Source organism: Salmo salar, chromosome 03, assembly GCF_965601325.2.
Source record: "Salmo salar chromosome 03, fSalSal1, whole genome shotgun sequence".
In the NCBI taxonomy this organism is placed as follows: domain Eukaryota; kingdom Metazoa; phylum Chordata; class Actinopteri; order Salmoniformes; family Salmonidae; genus Salmo; species Salmo salar.
In genome coordinates, this window is record NC_138293.1 from 87,288,295 (window position 1) to 87,307,232 (window position 18,938).

An 18,938-nucleotide genomic window follows, 5' to 3' on the forward strand; every position below is an offset into this window, starting at 1 on the left:
CAATAGCAAAGATTCCATCTTTGACGAGGCCACATAAATGGAATAGGTACTAGCTAGCTTAATAGTTAATATTTGCGCGCTAGCTCTGCATATTCAGCTAGTGTGTGTGCGCGATTGACTGGATTAACCTCACGTCAGTTACGTTCATTGAGTGCCTTTCAGACAGTGGCAACAACCCCTCTGTTACCTTGCCAGTGGATCAAACCATTGTGAGGAAAAGGGTGGGGGGGTCGCAATCTTTTGAAACTTAAAAACGCGCTATTAAGTGTCTATAATCAGCACAATTGCATTCATTGCGTATTATTAATATTTTTTAAATTACATAGTTATGTTTCAGTGATATATTGGGGGGGACAAATCATATTTTTCCCCAGGATGGGGGGTCGTGCCCCCCCCGGGATTTCCACCCCTGCCTGTAAGCAAAGGGTGTGGCTGAAATAGCCGAATCCACTAATTTGGAGTGTCCACATATTTTAATATATATAGTGTGTATACATTAAATCAAATAGCCTATTACACACTAAAACTTTTCAAATCAAAAGGCTACTGCACAGAAAAACATGGACAGTTGGGTGCATCTCAAATTCAGTACTACTGGACAGCAAGACAATAAACTAAAGCACTGATCATCGGGAACGAGATCAGAATGAGTGCTAAGGCTTGATACATGAATTAAATAGGTAGCCACGCCTACAAAACTACGTGACACGATGCTGATAAAGACAACCTGAAGTCGGTTTACTTTTGAGGTAGAAGAACACAAGTCATGTTTTGTGGATAAAGTGTGTCAAAGGTCTCTTCTGTCGACAAACATTTATTTTTTTAAACTGTTGCAAATACTATGTATTTGCCACTTCAACATTTATTAACAAATGCAATGCTTGAGTCATGAAGTCTTTTGGGAAGAAAACATTAACCTGCTAAAAGCAGGCATAGTGTGCTGAAGTCCATTCTATAATTTGACTTACTGAATGTTTGAAAACTGAAACCATTAGCCAGATAAAACAATCTTACAGATCACATCAACAACCATGGGCTGGGTGATATGGCCAAAACATATATTATTATTTATTATTAGAATAAAAGTTCTACATTTGCTGTATGAGTTGTGCATGGCCACATACATTCTAATTGATTTCAGTGGGGCTTTTCCATTTGGATTATTTTATACTCTTCAACTAAACTTCAACCAGAAGTTGATCTCATTTGAGGTCATTCCCACTCTGCCACATAGTGCTGCACGATATAGGTGAAAAATCAAGGCCTTATTGTTTTGCAATTGTGATTTGACTTGCGATTTAGATCAAAACACTTGGTTGAACTGTTGGAATCATGGAAATATAATACATGTTCTAATTCCATAGTTACAATGTGATAGTGGGCAAAAAGCCAGGAGGTGTTCAAAGAATTAGAATACTAACAGGATCTCTATGGAGGAAATACTGTAGATCCATTCTTGTGTTACTGTTCTATTATTCTTATTAAACTCTGCATCAATGAAAAGGGCTCGTAAGCAAGCATTTCTACGTAAAGTCTACACCAGTTGTATTCGGCACATATGACAAATACAATTTGATTTGATTTAACCTTGAATGACGAAACTGATCCTGGGACTGTATTCTTGTTTGACAAACCATGAATATGATCTTTTGAGTAGGGATGGGGGGATAACTTAATTGGATCTCTGTGGGGGTAAGGGCACATCCAATAAAGAATAGGATCCTAACATCTAAGTTTGATCTCTCAAGTTTAGCTGGAATTTAGCATGAAAGGATTTGAGAAACATTGGTTGATGATAGGCCTATATACAGCAATCTATGTACACAAGTGGACATTAAAAAAGGACATATTTTTTGGAATAAAACCATGGCCAGTTTGGCCCACAGTTGTATAGAAGTTTGCTTTGTAAAAACAAATATAATAGGCTAATGTTTGGGCGGCAAATTCTTTGTGTTTTTTCCAGTATGGCCCTTGCACTGATTGAGTTTGACACCCCTGGCGTACAATATGGACACAGATGTGAAAAATGATCACTATATATAAATATATATTTTCAAGTATAAATTACCAAAGATTACTTGTTTATTTCCAACATTACTGAAGATTCGGGTATCTTTGGTAATTTATCGGTTGCTTTGCAACCCTAGTCAGGAGAAAAGTTAAATAAATCAGATATTCAGGGTGGTGTTTACATTAAATACCAATCATGGGTGTGTTAGTGGGCATTACTTGAAATCTAAACCCAACCTTCAAATTTGTCAAGGAAAGCAGAGGCATCACAAGTACATCTCAGACTTTCTCTTTTTAGACTGAATATTAAAATACTGACCTTATGTCTAAAGTTACTGTTTTGACACTTTCTAGTAAATTGTGACTAGAATTTATGTATATGACTACTACCAATGCCACAGACCGTATTCAATCTTCTTATTTTTATTGTTGTGACAGCTCGTTTTTAATATACCTGCAGAGAAGGGCATGAATGCATCCCTCTTGACAAATCATCCCTGCTCATCCAGAAAGTGGGTGGGCTCTCCCATTCGCTCTCATCGTGCAGGACCGACATCAATAGAGGAATCACAGATGTCCCCTGCAGTTAGAGACAAACAGAGAGCATTGATGGCCTCTACAGGATTGGTGTCCCCCCCCGCAGGACGGTTGAGCTAACGTAGGCTAATGTGATTTGCATGAGGTTGTAAATAACAAGAACATTTCCCAGGACATAGACATGTCTGGTATGGGCAGAAAGCTTAAATTCTTGTTAATCTAACTGCACTGTCCAGTTTACAGCAGCTATTACAGTGAAAGAATATCATGCTATTGTTTGAGGAGAGTGCACAATTATGAACTTGAACATGAATTAATAAACCAATTTGGCACATTTTGGCAGTCTTGATACAACATTTTGAACATATGCAATGGTTCATTGGATCAGTCTAAAACTTTGCATACACTGCCACCATCTAGTGGACAAAATCTAAATTGCACCAAACCTGGAATATTACATTTTGGCATTTCTCTTGCATTTTCTTTGTATTATCTTTTACCAGATGTAATGTGTTATATTCTCCTACATTAATTTCACATTTCCACAAACTTCAAAGTGTTTCCTTTCAAATGGTATCAAGAATATGCATATCCTTGCTACAGGTCCTGAGCTACAGGCAGTTAGATTTGGGTATGTCATTTTAGGAGAAAATGTAAAAAAGGTCCGATCCTTAAGACGTTTTTAAAGCAAAAGTGATTATTGACAGCTTATTGTTCCATTATGTCTGCACAACTCAAAGAACCAGGCAGGATATTTGATAGCACCTCTACCAAGGGCTGACGACAATGCTCTTAGTTGTTGACCAACTATGCGGTTGACTTTCTGCAGCAACATATCGCTGAGTTTACCTCTTACTCTGTTCGCTTGTTAATTCACAACATCTAGAATCTTCTGGTTAGCATGTTTTAACAATGTAGCAATGCTTATGGGAAAGGGTTATATCCGTTAGCTGTGCATTTAAAAACATGGGGAAAGAGCTCTGAGTTCTGCAAAAAAGTTGCAGTGATTAGGTTAGGAACCCCACCTGCTTTCCCCATGCTGTTGAATACACCACATACTGCTACGATACATTTTCACTACATTCTACAAAAATGCTAGCCAGATTATTCTGGAGATTCTTAATGACCAGCTAACAGATAGAAGAAAAAAAGTGAACGATCCCTACAAAAAAAATAAGTTAATTATGCCTAAAAAGTGTGTGTCTCTGGGTGCTTCATTTTCTTTAATTTCTTACCTTGTATATGGTGGTACTTGGCCTTGAGAAACATACCCCAGCGCAGGGTTGTCACTATTGCAGCAACAAGCAAGTTTCCAACACTAAATACCAGGTTATCATGGTGGTAGTGAGAATCCGTATTGCTGGATTCCTGATAGAAACCGTCATGCAAGCACCAAGTCAGTTTAGTTTGTTAGTTAGTATTGGACAGTATGTGGAAAATATAAGATAATGTTAATAAACATTTTTAAAAAGACCATTCATACGGGCAAACAAGAAAAAGAATAGTATTGATATTAATAATAATATTAAGAACAGTAATGATGGTAGGCCTATTAATCGGAGGTATTGTTTTTAACATATTTTGGAATGAATAGGATCCTATGAGCAAATAGCGGAACATGATATAAAGTGTCTTCGGAAAGTATTCAGACCCTTGACTTTTTCCACATTTTGTCACGTTACATCGTGTGATACACACAAAATGCAGTATGAAGAAAATCGTGTAATACACATTAAAAAGTGCCCGTTACGAATTCCGAATAAGTAATTTGTGTCTATTTCACAGTAAGTTGTGATAGTGTGTTCAAATTTGCTATTTAAGTATCTAGATTTAGACAGAAAAATTGTCTGGGGTATCGACAACGATCGAGGTAAATGTGAAGGCAGATCCACATGGGGGAAATACTCAATTTTATACGTGCAGCTCAGCCCGGACATTTAGCTTAACCCCTGTAACAAAAGTTCGGGTGGGCGACAATTTGATGCAAGACTCAGATTCTGCATAAACTTAATATCCTACAGTACCTCCAGGCTCTGCCTCTGTATTAGGAATGAGTCCACAAAGCCTCCACGCATCTGAGGGTTCAGGGTCCCCTTCAAGCCCCTCGCTAGCTCTGTAACATCCACCTTCATATCGGCATTATTGTTCTTCAGACGTGTCAGGTCCTTAATCCATGGACCCAGCCAGGGGAACATGTTGTACATCTATCAGGATATACACATATAGAATATGCATAACACTTTATGCAAACATCTGCTTGTATATATTTCTTATACAGTGCCCTCTGTAATTATTGGGACAATGAAGCATTTTTTCTTCTTATGACTCAATACTCCAGGACTATCCGTTATGATGGTAGCATCCACAATTAATGTAGAAGTGTTTAGAAACATATTCTATTCTTATTTACAATAAAAGTGACTCCAAAATGACACAATACATTTACTATTAATTTCTATTGGGCACAACATAATCTGAAACACAACCAAAACAAACAGCAAATGCATCCAACAAGTTTTTAGAGTCACAAGGTTGATGTAGTCATTGTGTGCTATGAATATGGGACCAAATATTTATATTTTTACTACTTTAATACACAAGTGAATTTGTCAAAATACTTTTGGTCCCCTAAAATGGGTACAAAAAGTGCTGTAATTTCTAAACGGTTCACCTGATATTAATACAAATACCCTCAAATGAAAGGCTGACAGTCTGCACTTTAACCTCATAGTAACTGTTCGATTTAAAATCCAAGCTTCTGGAGTAGAGAGCCAAAAGAAGGAAAACATGCTTCACTGTCCCAATAATTATGGGAGGGCACTGTATACCATTATTGCATGTATATAAAACTATTACTACATGGATACTACATGGAAAGGTATACAATATCGTCATGCCTGATGAAAATCTCTTAACACGTTTTTGCCAAATTGTTTTACATTTACTGAAAGCAGTAACTCCCCTTGATGTACTCTGAACATTTCATGACTCTAGGACCAAGAAAATGGTACTTGCACAGGAAACAGGAAGTAGAAAGTTGTACTCTGATTCAGTTAGCTCCATAGACTTGATATTCTGCTCACATGCTGCAAAGCCTGTTTTAGCATGGGCAGCGCCATTGAGGATTTTCACTATTTTAAAGTAGTCATTTTAATTGAAAAGTTTATTCATAGTCAGTAAGAAACTGTAAGGATGCATACTGCCATCTGGAGTGTGTTGTCTGAACAGGCATAAAGCCTAGGTTGGTGATTTACTGCTACCTGCAGTTATGGAATGTTTGCTCAGTAGTATAATTAATTGGCTGATCCCTCCTGCTGACCTGGATGGAATTCTGTGATCCCTCCTAACCCATAGCAAGTCCCACCCACTTGACTACTTCAAAAGGGTGAATGTCCTCAATGTCATTGCCCATGCTAAAACAGGCTTTGTGACAAGCCATTATGCCAAAGAAGAGCCCTCTATCCAATGGTTGACTCATGTATTTTCCAAATGGAGCTTGATGTTTTGGTTAGAAACATCTCAGTCTGACTAGTGTTTTATTTCCTAGTTGTATTGATTGCACCAAGACTGTCATTATCTATTGAGAAAGTAGAGTAAAAACAGAGTGGACTGAATTAGCAGAATGTACCTGAATTGATGCGCAGCCTGTAAGGCGTGAAGTCTCATTGGCCCTAACCGCCATGCCTGTAAATACGGGGTCAGTGTATTCAAACCTTCTGCCATAGACTATGGCCGAGATTATGTTGTAGATGGCGTAATTCAGAGGCTGGGTGGTGTCAAATGCTGTTCCTGTGATTAAAAAAAAGGAAAATTAAAAAGGAAAATAAGCATGAGGCCTACTGCCTGGATTCCATAAGCCATGTGATTCAAACTAGAAAAGTGGATTCTTGACCAGGCCCGGTTGAAAAATGTGCCATTTTAGCAATACAGCCCAATGATACCTGGTGATCACATTAATAATGTTCTTATTCAAGATAGATTGGGTGACAACATACTTACTGTTTGTAGGCCTATGAAATCACATAGGTCTACGGCCGAAAGGGTTCAGTCATAGGAGCAGCACACCACCCTGCATCCCACTGCTGGCTTGCTTCTGAAGCTAAGCAGGGTTGGACCTGGATGGGAGACCAGATGCTGCTGGAAGTGGTGTTAGAGGGCCAGTAGGGGGCACCCTTTCCTCTGGTCTAACAAAATATCCCAATGTACAGGCCAGTGATTGGGGACTTTGCCCTGTGTAGGGTGCCGTCTTTCAGATGGGACGTTAAACATGTCCTGACTCTCTGTGGTCACTAAAGATCCCGTGGAGGCTGGTGACTTGAAAAATACTTTTCGTGGCTGTTTATTTACCACCACAAATGAATGCTGGCACGAAGACCGCATTCAGTCAGCTGTATAAGGAAATAAGCAAACAGGAAACCACTCACCCAGAGGCGGCGCTCCTAGTGGCCGGAGACTTTAATGCAGGGAAACTTAAATCAGTTCTACCAAATCTCTATAAATGTGCAACCAGAGGGAAATAAATTCTAGATCACCTGTACTCCACACACAGAGACGTGTACAAAGCTCTCCCTCACCCTCCATTTGGTAAATCCGACAACAACTCTCTCCTATTGATTCCTGCTTACAAGTAAAAATTAAAGCAGGAAGCACTAGTGACTCAGTCTATAAAAAAGTGGTCAGATGAAGCAGATGCTAAACTACAGGACTATTTTGCTATCACAGACTGGAACATGTTCCGGGATTCTTCCGATGACATTGAGGAATACACCACATCAGTCACTGGATTTATCAATAAGTGCATTGAGGACGTCGTCCCAACAGTCACTACGTACATACCAGAAGCCATGGATTACAGGCAACATTCGCACTGAGCTAAAGGGTAGAGCTGCCGCTTTCAAGGTGCGGGACTCTAACCCGGAAGCTTACAAGAAATCCCGCTATGCCCTGCGACGAACCATCAAACAGGCAAAGCGTCAATACAGGGCTAAGATTGAATCATACTACACTGGCTCCGACGCTCATCGGATGTGGCAGGGCTTGCAAACTATTACAGACTACAAAGGGAAGCACAGCCGCGAGCTGCCCAGTGACACGAGACTACCAGACGAGCTAAACCACTTCTATGCTCGCTTCGAGGCAAGCAACACTGAGGCATGTATGAGAGCACCAGCTGTTCCGAATGACTGTGTGATCACGCTCTCCATAGCCGACGTGAGTAAGAACTTTAAACAGGTCAACATACACAAAGCTGCGGGGCCAGACGGATTACCAGGACGTGTGCTCCGGGCATGTGCTGACCAACTGGCAGGTGTCTTCACTGACATTTTCAACATGTCCCTGATTGAGTCTCTAATACCAACATGTTTCAAGCAGGCCACCATAGTCCCTGTGCCCAAGAACACAAAGGCAACCTGCCTAAATGACTACAGACCCGTAGCACTCACGTCCGTAGCCATGAAGTGCTTTGAAAGGCTGGTAACCCTAGACCCACTCCAATTTGCATACCGCCCAAATAGATCCATAGATGATGCAATCTCTATTGCACTCCACACTGCCCTTTCCCACCTGGACAAAAGGTACACCTATGTGAGAATGCTATTCATTGACTACAGCTCAGCGTTCAACACCCTAGTACCCTCAAAGCTCATCACTAAGCTAAGGAACCTGGGACTAAACACCTCCCTCTGCAACTGGATCCTGGACATCCTGACGGGCCACCCCCAGGTGGTGAGGGTAGGTAGCAACACATCTGCCACGCTGATCCTCAACACTGGAGCCCCCCAGGGGTGCGTGCTCAGTCCCCTCCTGTACTCCCTATTCACCCACGACTGCGTGGCCTGGCACGACTCCAACACCATCATTAAGTTTGCAGACGACACAACAGCGGTAGGCCTGATCACCGACAACGACGAGACAGCCTATAGGGAGGAGGTCAGAGTCCTGGCCGGGTGGTGCCAGAATAACAACCTATCCCTCAAAGTAACCAAGACTAAGGAGATGATTGTGAACTACAGGAAAAGGAGGACCGAGCATGCCCCCATTCTCATCGACGGGGCTGTAATGGAGCAGGTTGAGAGCTTCAAGTTCCTTGGTGTCCACATCAACAACAAACTAGAATGGTCCAAACACACCAAGACAGTTGTGAAGAGGGCACGACAAAGTCTATTCTTACACAGTGTTGGAAAGGGATCACAGCAGTGATTGAATGAGGGTATGTGGCATGAGTTGAGGTGTTCAGAGGCTTGACCAGTGCAGGACAGGATTTTACTGGGAAGACAAAAACAATAACACAAGACACTACACAGTTAGGCAAAAGAGCTAAGAATGAGTTAGTCCAAGCAAGGAGTAAAATCTTTGATGTGTAATAATGTGATTGTGTATGCGATTGACTCTACATACAGTAATGAGAGAAAATTGATAGGGGTACTTGTCACGTCCTGACCAGTAAAAGGGGTTGTTTGTTATTGTAGTGTGGTTAGGGCATGGCAGAGGGTGTTTGTTTTGTGTGTTTCGTGGTTTTTGGTGTATATTCTATATTTTCTATTTCTATGTGTTTCTATGTATGTCGTTGCCTCTAATTGGAGGCCATATTTAAGTGGGTTAATTTTCTCTTGTGTTTGTGGGTGGTTGTTTCCGTGTATAGTCTGAGCACCTTACAGGACTGTTTTTCGTCGTTTGTTTTGTGTAAGTGTATTTTTGTTTTTTCCTTATAATAAAAAGAAGATGTTCACTATACATGCTGCAGTTTGGTCCGCTCCCTACAACAACGCTTATGACAGTACTCACAGTGCTTGGAAGGGAAACATTCAATGTTCAGTTGATGAGAGGGCACGAGACGTTGTGGCTTCACTTCATGTCAGGAGAAAGTTGACAATGGTAGTGGAGTGGAGTGGTCATCACCTCTTAAATCAGGGAACATGAGGGGACTTAGCTGTAAATACAAATAGCAGATATGTTCCATTACAGCTGCGCCATCGTAGGTTTGGATGAGTTTCTCTATGAAGTTAAACTCAGACATCTCAACATTCATAAAGTCAAACACAGACTGGGCATCTCGCGCACTTGACACATCAAAGTAGCCCAACAAACGTTCCTGAATAAAGCCCTGATCATCCACATACCTGACGGTAACTGACAACTGCAAGCAGACTGGTGGCCAGTGGCATAGCTTCAGCCGGTGCAGCTGGTGTGGTCGCACCAAGGCCTGCAACATACATGGGCCCCGTGATGGGCCCGGATCTGAATACCTCCCCACCACGCCCAAGTATTAATTGTTGACGCAGGTTCATCATGTCTACAATTTGATGAGAAGATCTTTCTTTAATGTAGGCTATATGATAAATGATCCCACTGATGGTTTCACCAACAAATGTTTTTTGCCACTACATAAGTCAGTATGATATTTTAGTGTATTGATGACAATAAATCTAATTAATTTCCTAAATAAATCATATTATTCAATAGCTTCAATACCATGTTAAAGATAATGAAATGCATTCTGGGATTCATTGTGCAAATACTCTCCAAAGCGTTGTTTCTGTCATAGTTTTAAGCAACAGTAGAACTAGCTAAAAAGAGACAACAGCAAAAAAAAAAAAAAAAGAAATGACATAAAGTCGAGAGAGAGCCATATATCAACACAAAAGTGGAGCCCAAAAGAGGAAGGCCAAAAATGAGAAAGCAAAGGAGGTATCAAAATGTATTAAATTAGATTGATTTTTCAAATGCAGTTCAAGTGCAGCCAGTGTTGGCTTTGGGGATGACCGGTGAAATATACCTACTGGAGCGCGTGCTACGGGTGGGTGTTGCTATGGTGACCAGAGATAAGGCGGATCTTTACCTAGCAAAGACTTGTAGATGACATGGAGCCAGTGGGTTTGGCTACGAATATGTAGCGAGGACCAGCCAACGAGCGCATACAGGTCGCAGTGGTGGGTAGTATATGGGGCTTTGGTGACAAAACGGATGGCACTGTGATAGCAAACTGAATGTAGTGTTGGAGGATATTTTGTAAATGACATCGCCGAAGTCAGGGATCGGTAGGATAGTCAGTTTTACGAGGGTATGTTGAGCAGCATGAGTGAAGGAGGCTTTGTTGCAAAAAAGGAAGACAATTCCAGATTTAATTTTGGATTGGAGATGCTTAATGTGAGTCTGGAAGGAGAGTTTACAGTCTAGCCAGACACCTAGGTATTTATAGTTGCCCACATATTCTAAGTCAGAACCGTCCAGAGTAGTGATGCTAGTCGGCGGGCATGTGCAGTCAGCGGTCGGTTGAAGAGCATGCATTTCGTTTTACTAGCATTTAAGAGCAGTTGGAGGCCACGGAAGGAGTGTTGTATGGCATTGAAGCTCGTTTGGAGGTTTGTTAACAGTGTCCAAAGGGCCAGATGTATACAGAATGGTGTTGTCTGTAGAGGTGGATCAAAGAATCACCTGCAGCAAATAAATAGAATAATTGATGTTATAAACTGGGTGGTTCGAGCCCTGAATGCCGATTGTCTGACACCCATGGTATACGGTCTGATATACCACGGCTATGACAAAACATTAATTTTTACTGCTCTAATTACGTTGGTAACCAGTTTATAATTGGGGATTTGTGGTATATGCCAATATGCCACGGTTAAGGACTGCCCTTAGCCGTGGTATACCACACGCCCCCGTGCCTTATTGCTTAAATATATTACTTTTAAAGTATGGTTACATTTAATTTGCTCTGTGAATGCAGTGTCTATTCATTGTCCAAACGCACGGCCGCTTTATATTGCTATAGAATTTTCACAAATGCCTTACATTCCCATCATTCCCAAACATTTTATGAATTTATGATAACCTGAAAATGACCATATCTAAGTGCTCACTTGTCTGATGATATAAACGAAAAGGTGTCATTCTTCCTGGGGGTGTATATGAACAGACTGCTAAAATACTGTCAGTTCCACTTTAAGCCTTTATTAAAAGTTTGGGTGAAATCTACTAGTTGAACGGTTTACATTGGTGCACAGACAGTAATTCAGATTCTATTCTATTCCAAACCCCGACTCCAAGTTGACAAAATGCACCAAAATTTGACAAACTGGTGCCGATGTCAAGCACTCATCAACGGGTTTATTGATTAGCAATACATATGGAGCCGTCTGACACGCTACTAATCAAATAGTCAAAGGCTAATCAGAAGCCTACGTCTTAGCTTATTTATCTTTGGGGTGTATCCAAGCTTAGCATGAGTCAATCATCTAGCGGTTATAATAACTGACACGGTTAGTGTTATGTACCTTTGGTTGGCCCGTTTGAACAGAACAAGAAAGCTTTAAAGTGCAATAAGTTAGAATTTCGTCCCCAAATTTTCCAATATATTTATATATGTAAATAGTCACTAGTAGCTAATGTGGCTGAAGCTAACCACTAGCTAAGGTCAATGGACAAGGAGTAGCTTACACTAGCCACCAGCTAGCGAACAGTTTGTAAACAACTTCACTTTAAGTGAGACATTTTGGCTGCTTTTACACAGGGAGCCCAATTCTGGTCTTTTGTCCAATTGTAGGCAAAAGAGCTGATCTGGTAGGCCAAAAGACTAAACAGTGGAAAAAGATCTGAATTGGGTTTCCTGTGTAAATACATTCTTTTTGTTTCAAGTCTCCTTCAACAACTGGAACCGCTAATGGAGGGAAAGTAGGCAGTCAAACTTCCACTCCTGCTGGAGCTAGTGGTAGTTATTTGTTCTAGCTAGCAGATATGGCTAAGTATGCTTGCTAGTCATATATATATATATATATACACCCTTGTGGGAATGTTTTTATAGATATATATATATATCTATAAGTGTCAACTAATGATAACATTAGCTAGAAAACTGATTGACTTTGCTAAGCTTGGCAACAGCTGTCCAGTCCCAGACAAGGCAGCAAGCAAAAACAACAAGCATTCTGTACATGCATAGTAGCAGTGCTTTGTATCAATCAATTACATTGTCGGAATGTAGAGCAATCAAATTAAACCAAAACCATTGAGGGACTGGTTTCATCTCAGACCTGGCTTACAGCACAGCTGGTGAGGTAAGCTATTTCAGCATGTTTGTCTAAAGTGGAGCATTTGTTCATGTATAATAAGTAATGTATAATATACATTAGGACCAGACTAATCTCAGACCCGTCTCACAGCACACAGCTGGTGAGGTGAAGGACTGAGGGTGAACCCCATGGATGGTGTGAGGTCCAGATCATCCTCTGTTACTCCAGGAGGAGGAGAGAAACGAAAGCGCTGCAGGAGGGAGGTGAAGAAGAGGAAGAGCTCCATCCTGGCCAGACTCTCCCCCAGACACACCCTACGACCTGGAAGAAGATAAAGAGGGAGACAACATATGACAATTAGGTCTACATAGATTTCCTATAGTTGACAAATTGTACACACATTTCCATACCATAAACTCTCCCTTGGTCAAAGCAATTCCCCAAACTCTTAAGTTTAGAGTACCATAGAAAGACTCACTTACCCAGTCAGTATGAATACAGAAACAGTGGAACTCACCTGCAGAGAAAGGCATGAAGGCATCCCTCTTGGTGAAGCGACCTTCCACATCCAGAAAGTGGGCGGGGTTAAAAGTGTGTGGGCTCTCCCATTCGTTTCCGTCTTGTAGGACAGACGTCAGTAGAGGAAAGACAAACGTCCCCTTCTTGATGAAATATCCCTGGAAGGTGACATCTCGGCTGGTGGTGTGAGGGATGGCCATGGGTAAAATGTTGGCCAGTCTCTGGGTCTCATGGATCACTGCATCAGTGTAGGGCAGGTTCTTCCTGTCCTCTGCTAAGGGCTGACGACTTCCTATGACGCTGCTGATCTCCTCCAGGACCCGGTCTGAGACAGAAAGGAGGGAGGACCAAAGTTACTACTCTCAGAGAAAATGTCATCTTAATCTTTACCCTGGACATTTTATAATTTTTACAAGATGGCTTGAACTTAAAACGGGGCTCCGTGTGAACGATACCTTAACCTACGTACCAAAACAATCACCTTTTCTGCACAGTTCCAAGTTATCACACTTAATGCATAACACCTTCTTGTAAAACAGTGGTCCCACTTGTACACAAGATACTTTTTGCAAAACAGTAGACAACAACTACACGAGACAAAGTCAATTGTATAAATCATGTCCAACAACACTGTTAGTTTCTCAATTGCTTGAACACTTTCCTCAAAACCGGGATAACGCAGCCCACGCAAACAGTATCATTTGTCATAGAATGACAAAGTCATCTCACCATTCATTACATAATGGCTCAACAAATACTAACAATCTGTAACGTTGAGTCATGAAGCAGGTGCAGCTGGTGAGGTTAATAATAACGACCATCGCAAGTACAAAACAAGCGCCGCATCAGGACATGAAAACAGAACCAATTCTGCCTGATGACTGAGGTTGGTGAGGGCTATAAGAATGGAGACTAATCAGGGTGGTGATGAAGGCCAGGTGAGCTTAACGACGGGCGCAGCAGTGCGCAATGATGGTTGCCATGTGTGCGCAATGTGGGTGGCCAAGACCGGTGGATAGTAGACTGGTGATGTCGAGTGCTGGAGGGAGAGAGCAGGAGTGATATTATGACCATCATTAAATATATTTTTCTATTAAATAGAGTAAATAGTACGAGATTGTAATCAACTATTTCAGAGACAGCTGTATTCTTGTTCTCTGAATTAGCATCTAATACTAAAGCGGGAAGAATTTCACTAAACCTAAATTGATACTGTTAAGAATTGCAAAAGTGTCCGGTGCTGGATATTGTAACGATGTAAATGTTTACAATGCATTGAAGATAAATCAAAGAGAAGAGATGTTGAAAGTGCAATTGTGACTTTAGTACTGTAAAACCAGTCACTGTACAAAGAGAGTTTTCATGTTAATGGTAAAAGATATGGGAGTACTTGTTATTGACTGTGATATTAATTTTGTTTTGTTTGACATTCTGTACACAATAGGTTTGTGTCCTGTGTAGAGAGATGTGTCTAGTGTTTTGCCAAACAGTGCTTATCATTTGCATTTAATGTGAAAACAATGAGAAATTACATACTGTTGTGCATAAAAGGGATTGTTTTGGCCACGTGGATCCCAGTTTTTGCAGGTAGTCTTGTTATTTTGATGGATGTATTTGCATTTTTAGGGTATCTTTAGTTTTAATGGCGCCGACAGAGATGGCAGCATCGCAACTATCTGTTAGGAAACTGCAGTATTTTGTTTGTTTATGTACTATTTTTTTTTACAGAATTAGCTCTAGAATTGTTTTGTGCCATTACATACAGCCGGGAAGAACTTTTGGATATTAGAGCGGCGGTAACTCACCAGACTACCAGCATCACGACCAGGATTACGACCTGGAGCAGATCATTTGTTTGCTCTCCCCAGAGCAGTTGAACTTATTACAGAGGCTGATCCAAAACAACGCCGGTGGAGGAGAGGTACTCAGGGCGGTCTTCTGGTCCGACTTAGGAAGCGTGCTAACCACCCACCGCTCCCGAGTATTTTACTCGTTAATGTCCAATCGCTGGATAATAAAGTTGACAAGCTCAAGGCGAGAGTTGCTTTTCAGAGAGACACCAGGGATTGTGATATACACTGCTTCACGGAAAGATGGATCTCAAGATATTCTGTCTGACTCCATAAAGCTAGTTGGGTTCTCAAAGCATCGTGCCGACAGGAATAAACATCTCTCTGGGAAGCAGAAGGGTGGAGGTATATGTTTTATGACTAACGACTTATGGTGTAACTGTGATAACATACAGGAACTCAAGTCCTTCTGTTCACCCAACCTAGAATATCTCACAATCAAATGCCGACCGTACTATCTCCCGAGGGAATTTACATCAATAATAGCCACAGCCGTCTATATCCCCCACTCAAGCTAATACCACGACGGCCCTTAAAGAACTTCAATGGACTTTATGCAAACTGGAAACCACATATCCTGAGACTGCATTTTTTGTAGCTGTGGATTTTAACAAAGCAAACTTGAAGAAAAGCCTACCGAAATTCTATCAACTCTATGTACTCGCACGGCTAAAACTCTCAACCACTGTTACACTACCTTCCGTAATGCATATAAGGCCCTTCCCGCCCTCCATTCGGCAAATCGGACCATGATTCCATCTTGCTCCTCTCTTCCTATAGGCAGAAACTCAAACAGGAAGCACCCGTGGTAAGGACTATTCAACGCTGGTCTGACCAATCGGAATCCACGCTTCAAGATTGTTTTGATCATGCAGACTGGGATTTGTTCAGAGTAGCTTCAGAAAATAATAATCTCATTCACCGTATCGGTAAATGTGTCTATCAGAAAGTGCATAGGAGAGGTTGTACCCACTGACTATTAAAACCGACCCCAACCAGAAACCGTGGATAGATGGGAGCATTCGCTCAAAACTGAAAGCGCGAACCACCGCATTTAACCTGTCTGGGCTAGGGGGCAGTATTTTCACGGCCAGATGAAAAACGTACCCAATTTAAACATGTTACTACTCTGGCCCAGAAACTAGAATATGCATATTATTAGTGGATTTGGATAGAAAACACTCTGAAACACTCTGAACTCATATGGCAGGCAAAAACCTGAGAAAATTCCAAGCAGGAAGTGGAAAGTCTGAGAATTGTAGTTCTTCTTTTGGTTCTCTATCGAAACTACAGTGTCTGTGGGGGACGTTGCTCTTCCTAAGGCTTCCATTGGCTGTCTAAAGCCTTCAAAAAGTGGTTTGAGCATTTTCCTGTCACTGGGCAGATAATAGGAGCTCAGTTTCTGAGTGGTCTGCCTGGCAACAAAGGGATTGGATATGCTCGGTCCCGCGAGCGCGCCCCTCCTTCTTTTTCTTCTTGAATGAATATGCTATTGTCCAGTTGGAATATTATCACAATTTTACGTTAAAAATACCATAAAGATTGATTTTAAACAGCGTTTGACATGCTTCTAAGTACGGTAATGGAACATTTTGACTTTTCATCTCTCGTTCCGCACTTGCGCGTTATGCCTTTGGATAAGTGATCTGTACGCATGAACAAAACGGAGGTATTTGTACATAAATATGGATTATTTCGAACAAAAACAACATTTCTTGTGGAAGTAGCAGTCCTGGGAGTGCATTCTGACGAAGATCAGCAAAAGTAAGAGAATATTTCTAATACTAATTCTGAGTTTAGGTTGCCTCGAACTTGGCGGGTGTCTGAATAGCTCGCCGTGATGGCTGAGCTATGTACTCAGAATATTGAAAAATGTGCTTTCTCCGTAAAGTTATTTTAAAATCTGACACAGCGGTTGCATCCAGGGGTAGTCTATCTATAATTCTTAAAATAATTGTTATATATTTTGCCAACGTTTATGATGAGTATTTTTGTAAATTGATGTGCACATTCACCGGACGTTTTGGTGGGAATACATTTTCTGAACATCACACGCCAATGTAAAATGCTGTTTTTGGATATAAATATGAACTTTATCGAACAAAACATACATGTATTGTGTAACATAATGTCCTAGGAGTGTCATCTGATGAAGATCGTCAAAGGTTAGTGCTTCATTTAGCTGTGTTTTGGGTTTTATTGACACATGTCCTTGCTTGGAAAATGGCTGTGTGATTATTTTTGTCTATGTACTCTCCTAACATAATCTAATGTTTTGCTTTCGCTGTAAAGCCTTTTTGAAATCGGACAATGTGGTTACATCAAGGAGAAGTGTATCTTTAAAATGGTGTAAAATAGTTGCATGTTTGAGAAAGTTGAGTTATGACATTTTGTTGTTTTTGAATTTTCCGCCATGATATTTCACTGGCTGTTGTAGCTTCCCACCTAGCCCATAGAAGTTAACCAGGGCAAGACTGGGAAAATCTGCAAAGCTATCAAGCAGGCTAAACGTCGGTATTGGGACAAAGTTGAGTCTCAGTTCAACAGCTCAGACACGAGGCGTATGTGGCAGGGTCTACAGACAATCACGGATTATAAAAGGAAAACCAACCACGTCGCGGACACCGACGACTTGCTTCCGGACAGGCTGAACACCTTCGCTCGCTTTGAGGATAATACAGTGCCACTGACACGGCCCACCACCAAGGACTGCGGGCTCTCCTTCTCCGTTGCCGATGTGAGTAAGACATTTATGTGTGTTAACCCTCGCAATACTGCCGTCCCGGATGGTATCCCTAGCCGCATCCTCAGAGCATGCACAGACCAGCTGGCTGGTGTGTACACAGATGTATTCAATCAATCCCTATCCCCGGCTGTTGTCCCCACATGCTTCAAGATGGCCACCATCTCTTTCTTAGGTACAGGGACAAAGGTAATTTAACTAAATGACTATCGCACCGTAGCACTCACCTCTGTCATCATGAAGTGCTTTGAGAGACTAGTCAAGGATCATATCACCTCCACCCTACCGGACACCCTAGACCCAGTTTAATTTGCTTACCGCCCCAATAGATCCACAGACGATGCAATCACCACCACACTACACACTGCCCTAGCCCATCTGGACAAGAGGCATACCTATGTAAAAATGCTGTTGATTGACTATAGCTCAGCATTCAACACCATAGTACCCTCCAAGCTCATCAAGCTCGAGGCCCTGGGTCTGAACTCCGCCCTGTACAACTGGGTCCTGGACTTCCTGATGGGTCGCCCCCAGGTGGTGAAGGTAGGAAACAACACCTCTTCACTGATCCTCAACACTGGGGGCCCACAAGGGTGTGTGCTCAGCCCTCTCCTGTACTCCCTGTTCACCCATGACTGCGTGGCCAAGCACGCCTCCAACTCAATCATCAAGTTTGCAGATGACACAACAGTGGTAGGCTAGATTATCAACAATGATGAGACAGCCTACAGGGAGGAGGTGAGGGCTCTGGGAGTGGGTGCTAGGAAAATAACCTCTCACGCAACATCAACAAAACTAAGGAGATGATCGTGGACTTCAGGAAACAGCAGAGGGAGCGACCCCCTATCCACATCGATGGGACCTCAGTGGAGAAAGTGGAAAGTTTAAAGTTTCTCGGCATACACATCACTGACAAACTGAAATGGTCCACCCACACAGACAGTGTGGTGAAGGCGGTGCAACAGCGCCTTTTCAACCTCAGGGAGGCTGAAGAAATTTGACTTAACACCTAAAGCCCTCAAACTTTTACAGATGCACAATTGAGAGCATCCTGTCGGGCTGTATCACCACCTGGAACGGCAACTGCACCGCCCACAACCGCTCCAGAGAGGTGGTGCTGTCTGCCCAAAGCATTACCGGGGGCAAACTTCCTGCCCTCCTGGACACCTACAGCACCCAATGTCACAGGAATGCCAAAAAGATCATCAAGGACATCAACCACCCGAGCCACTGCCTGTTCACCCCACTATTATCCAAAAGGCGAGG

The 18,938-nt window shown here is 41.9% G+C and overlaps 1 protein-coding gene across 2 annotated transcripts in view; it reads right to left on the minus strand.

Moving 5' to 3' along the window:
- Window positions 1-11,463: 11,463 nt before the first annotated feature.
- Window positions 11,464-18,938, minus strand: part of LOC106601851 (cytochrome P450 2K1) — a 33,750-nt gene continuing 26,275 nt past the window's right edge. For both annotated transcript variants that reach the window (XM_014194264.3, XM_014194263.3), the window contains 2 exons: window positions 13,078-13,404; window positions 11,464-12,881 (listed from right to left, as the gene is read on the minus strand). In XM_014194264.3, the coding sequence (XP_014049739.2) occupies window positions 12,694-12,881; window positions 13,078-13,404 (515 nt within the window). In that variant the 3' untranslated portion in view covers window positions 11,464-12,693. The remainder of the gene's footprint in view (window positions 12,882-13,077; window positions 13,405-18,938) is intronic.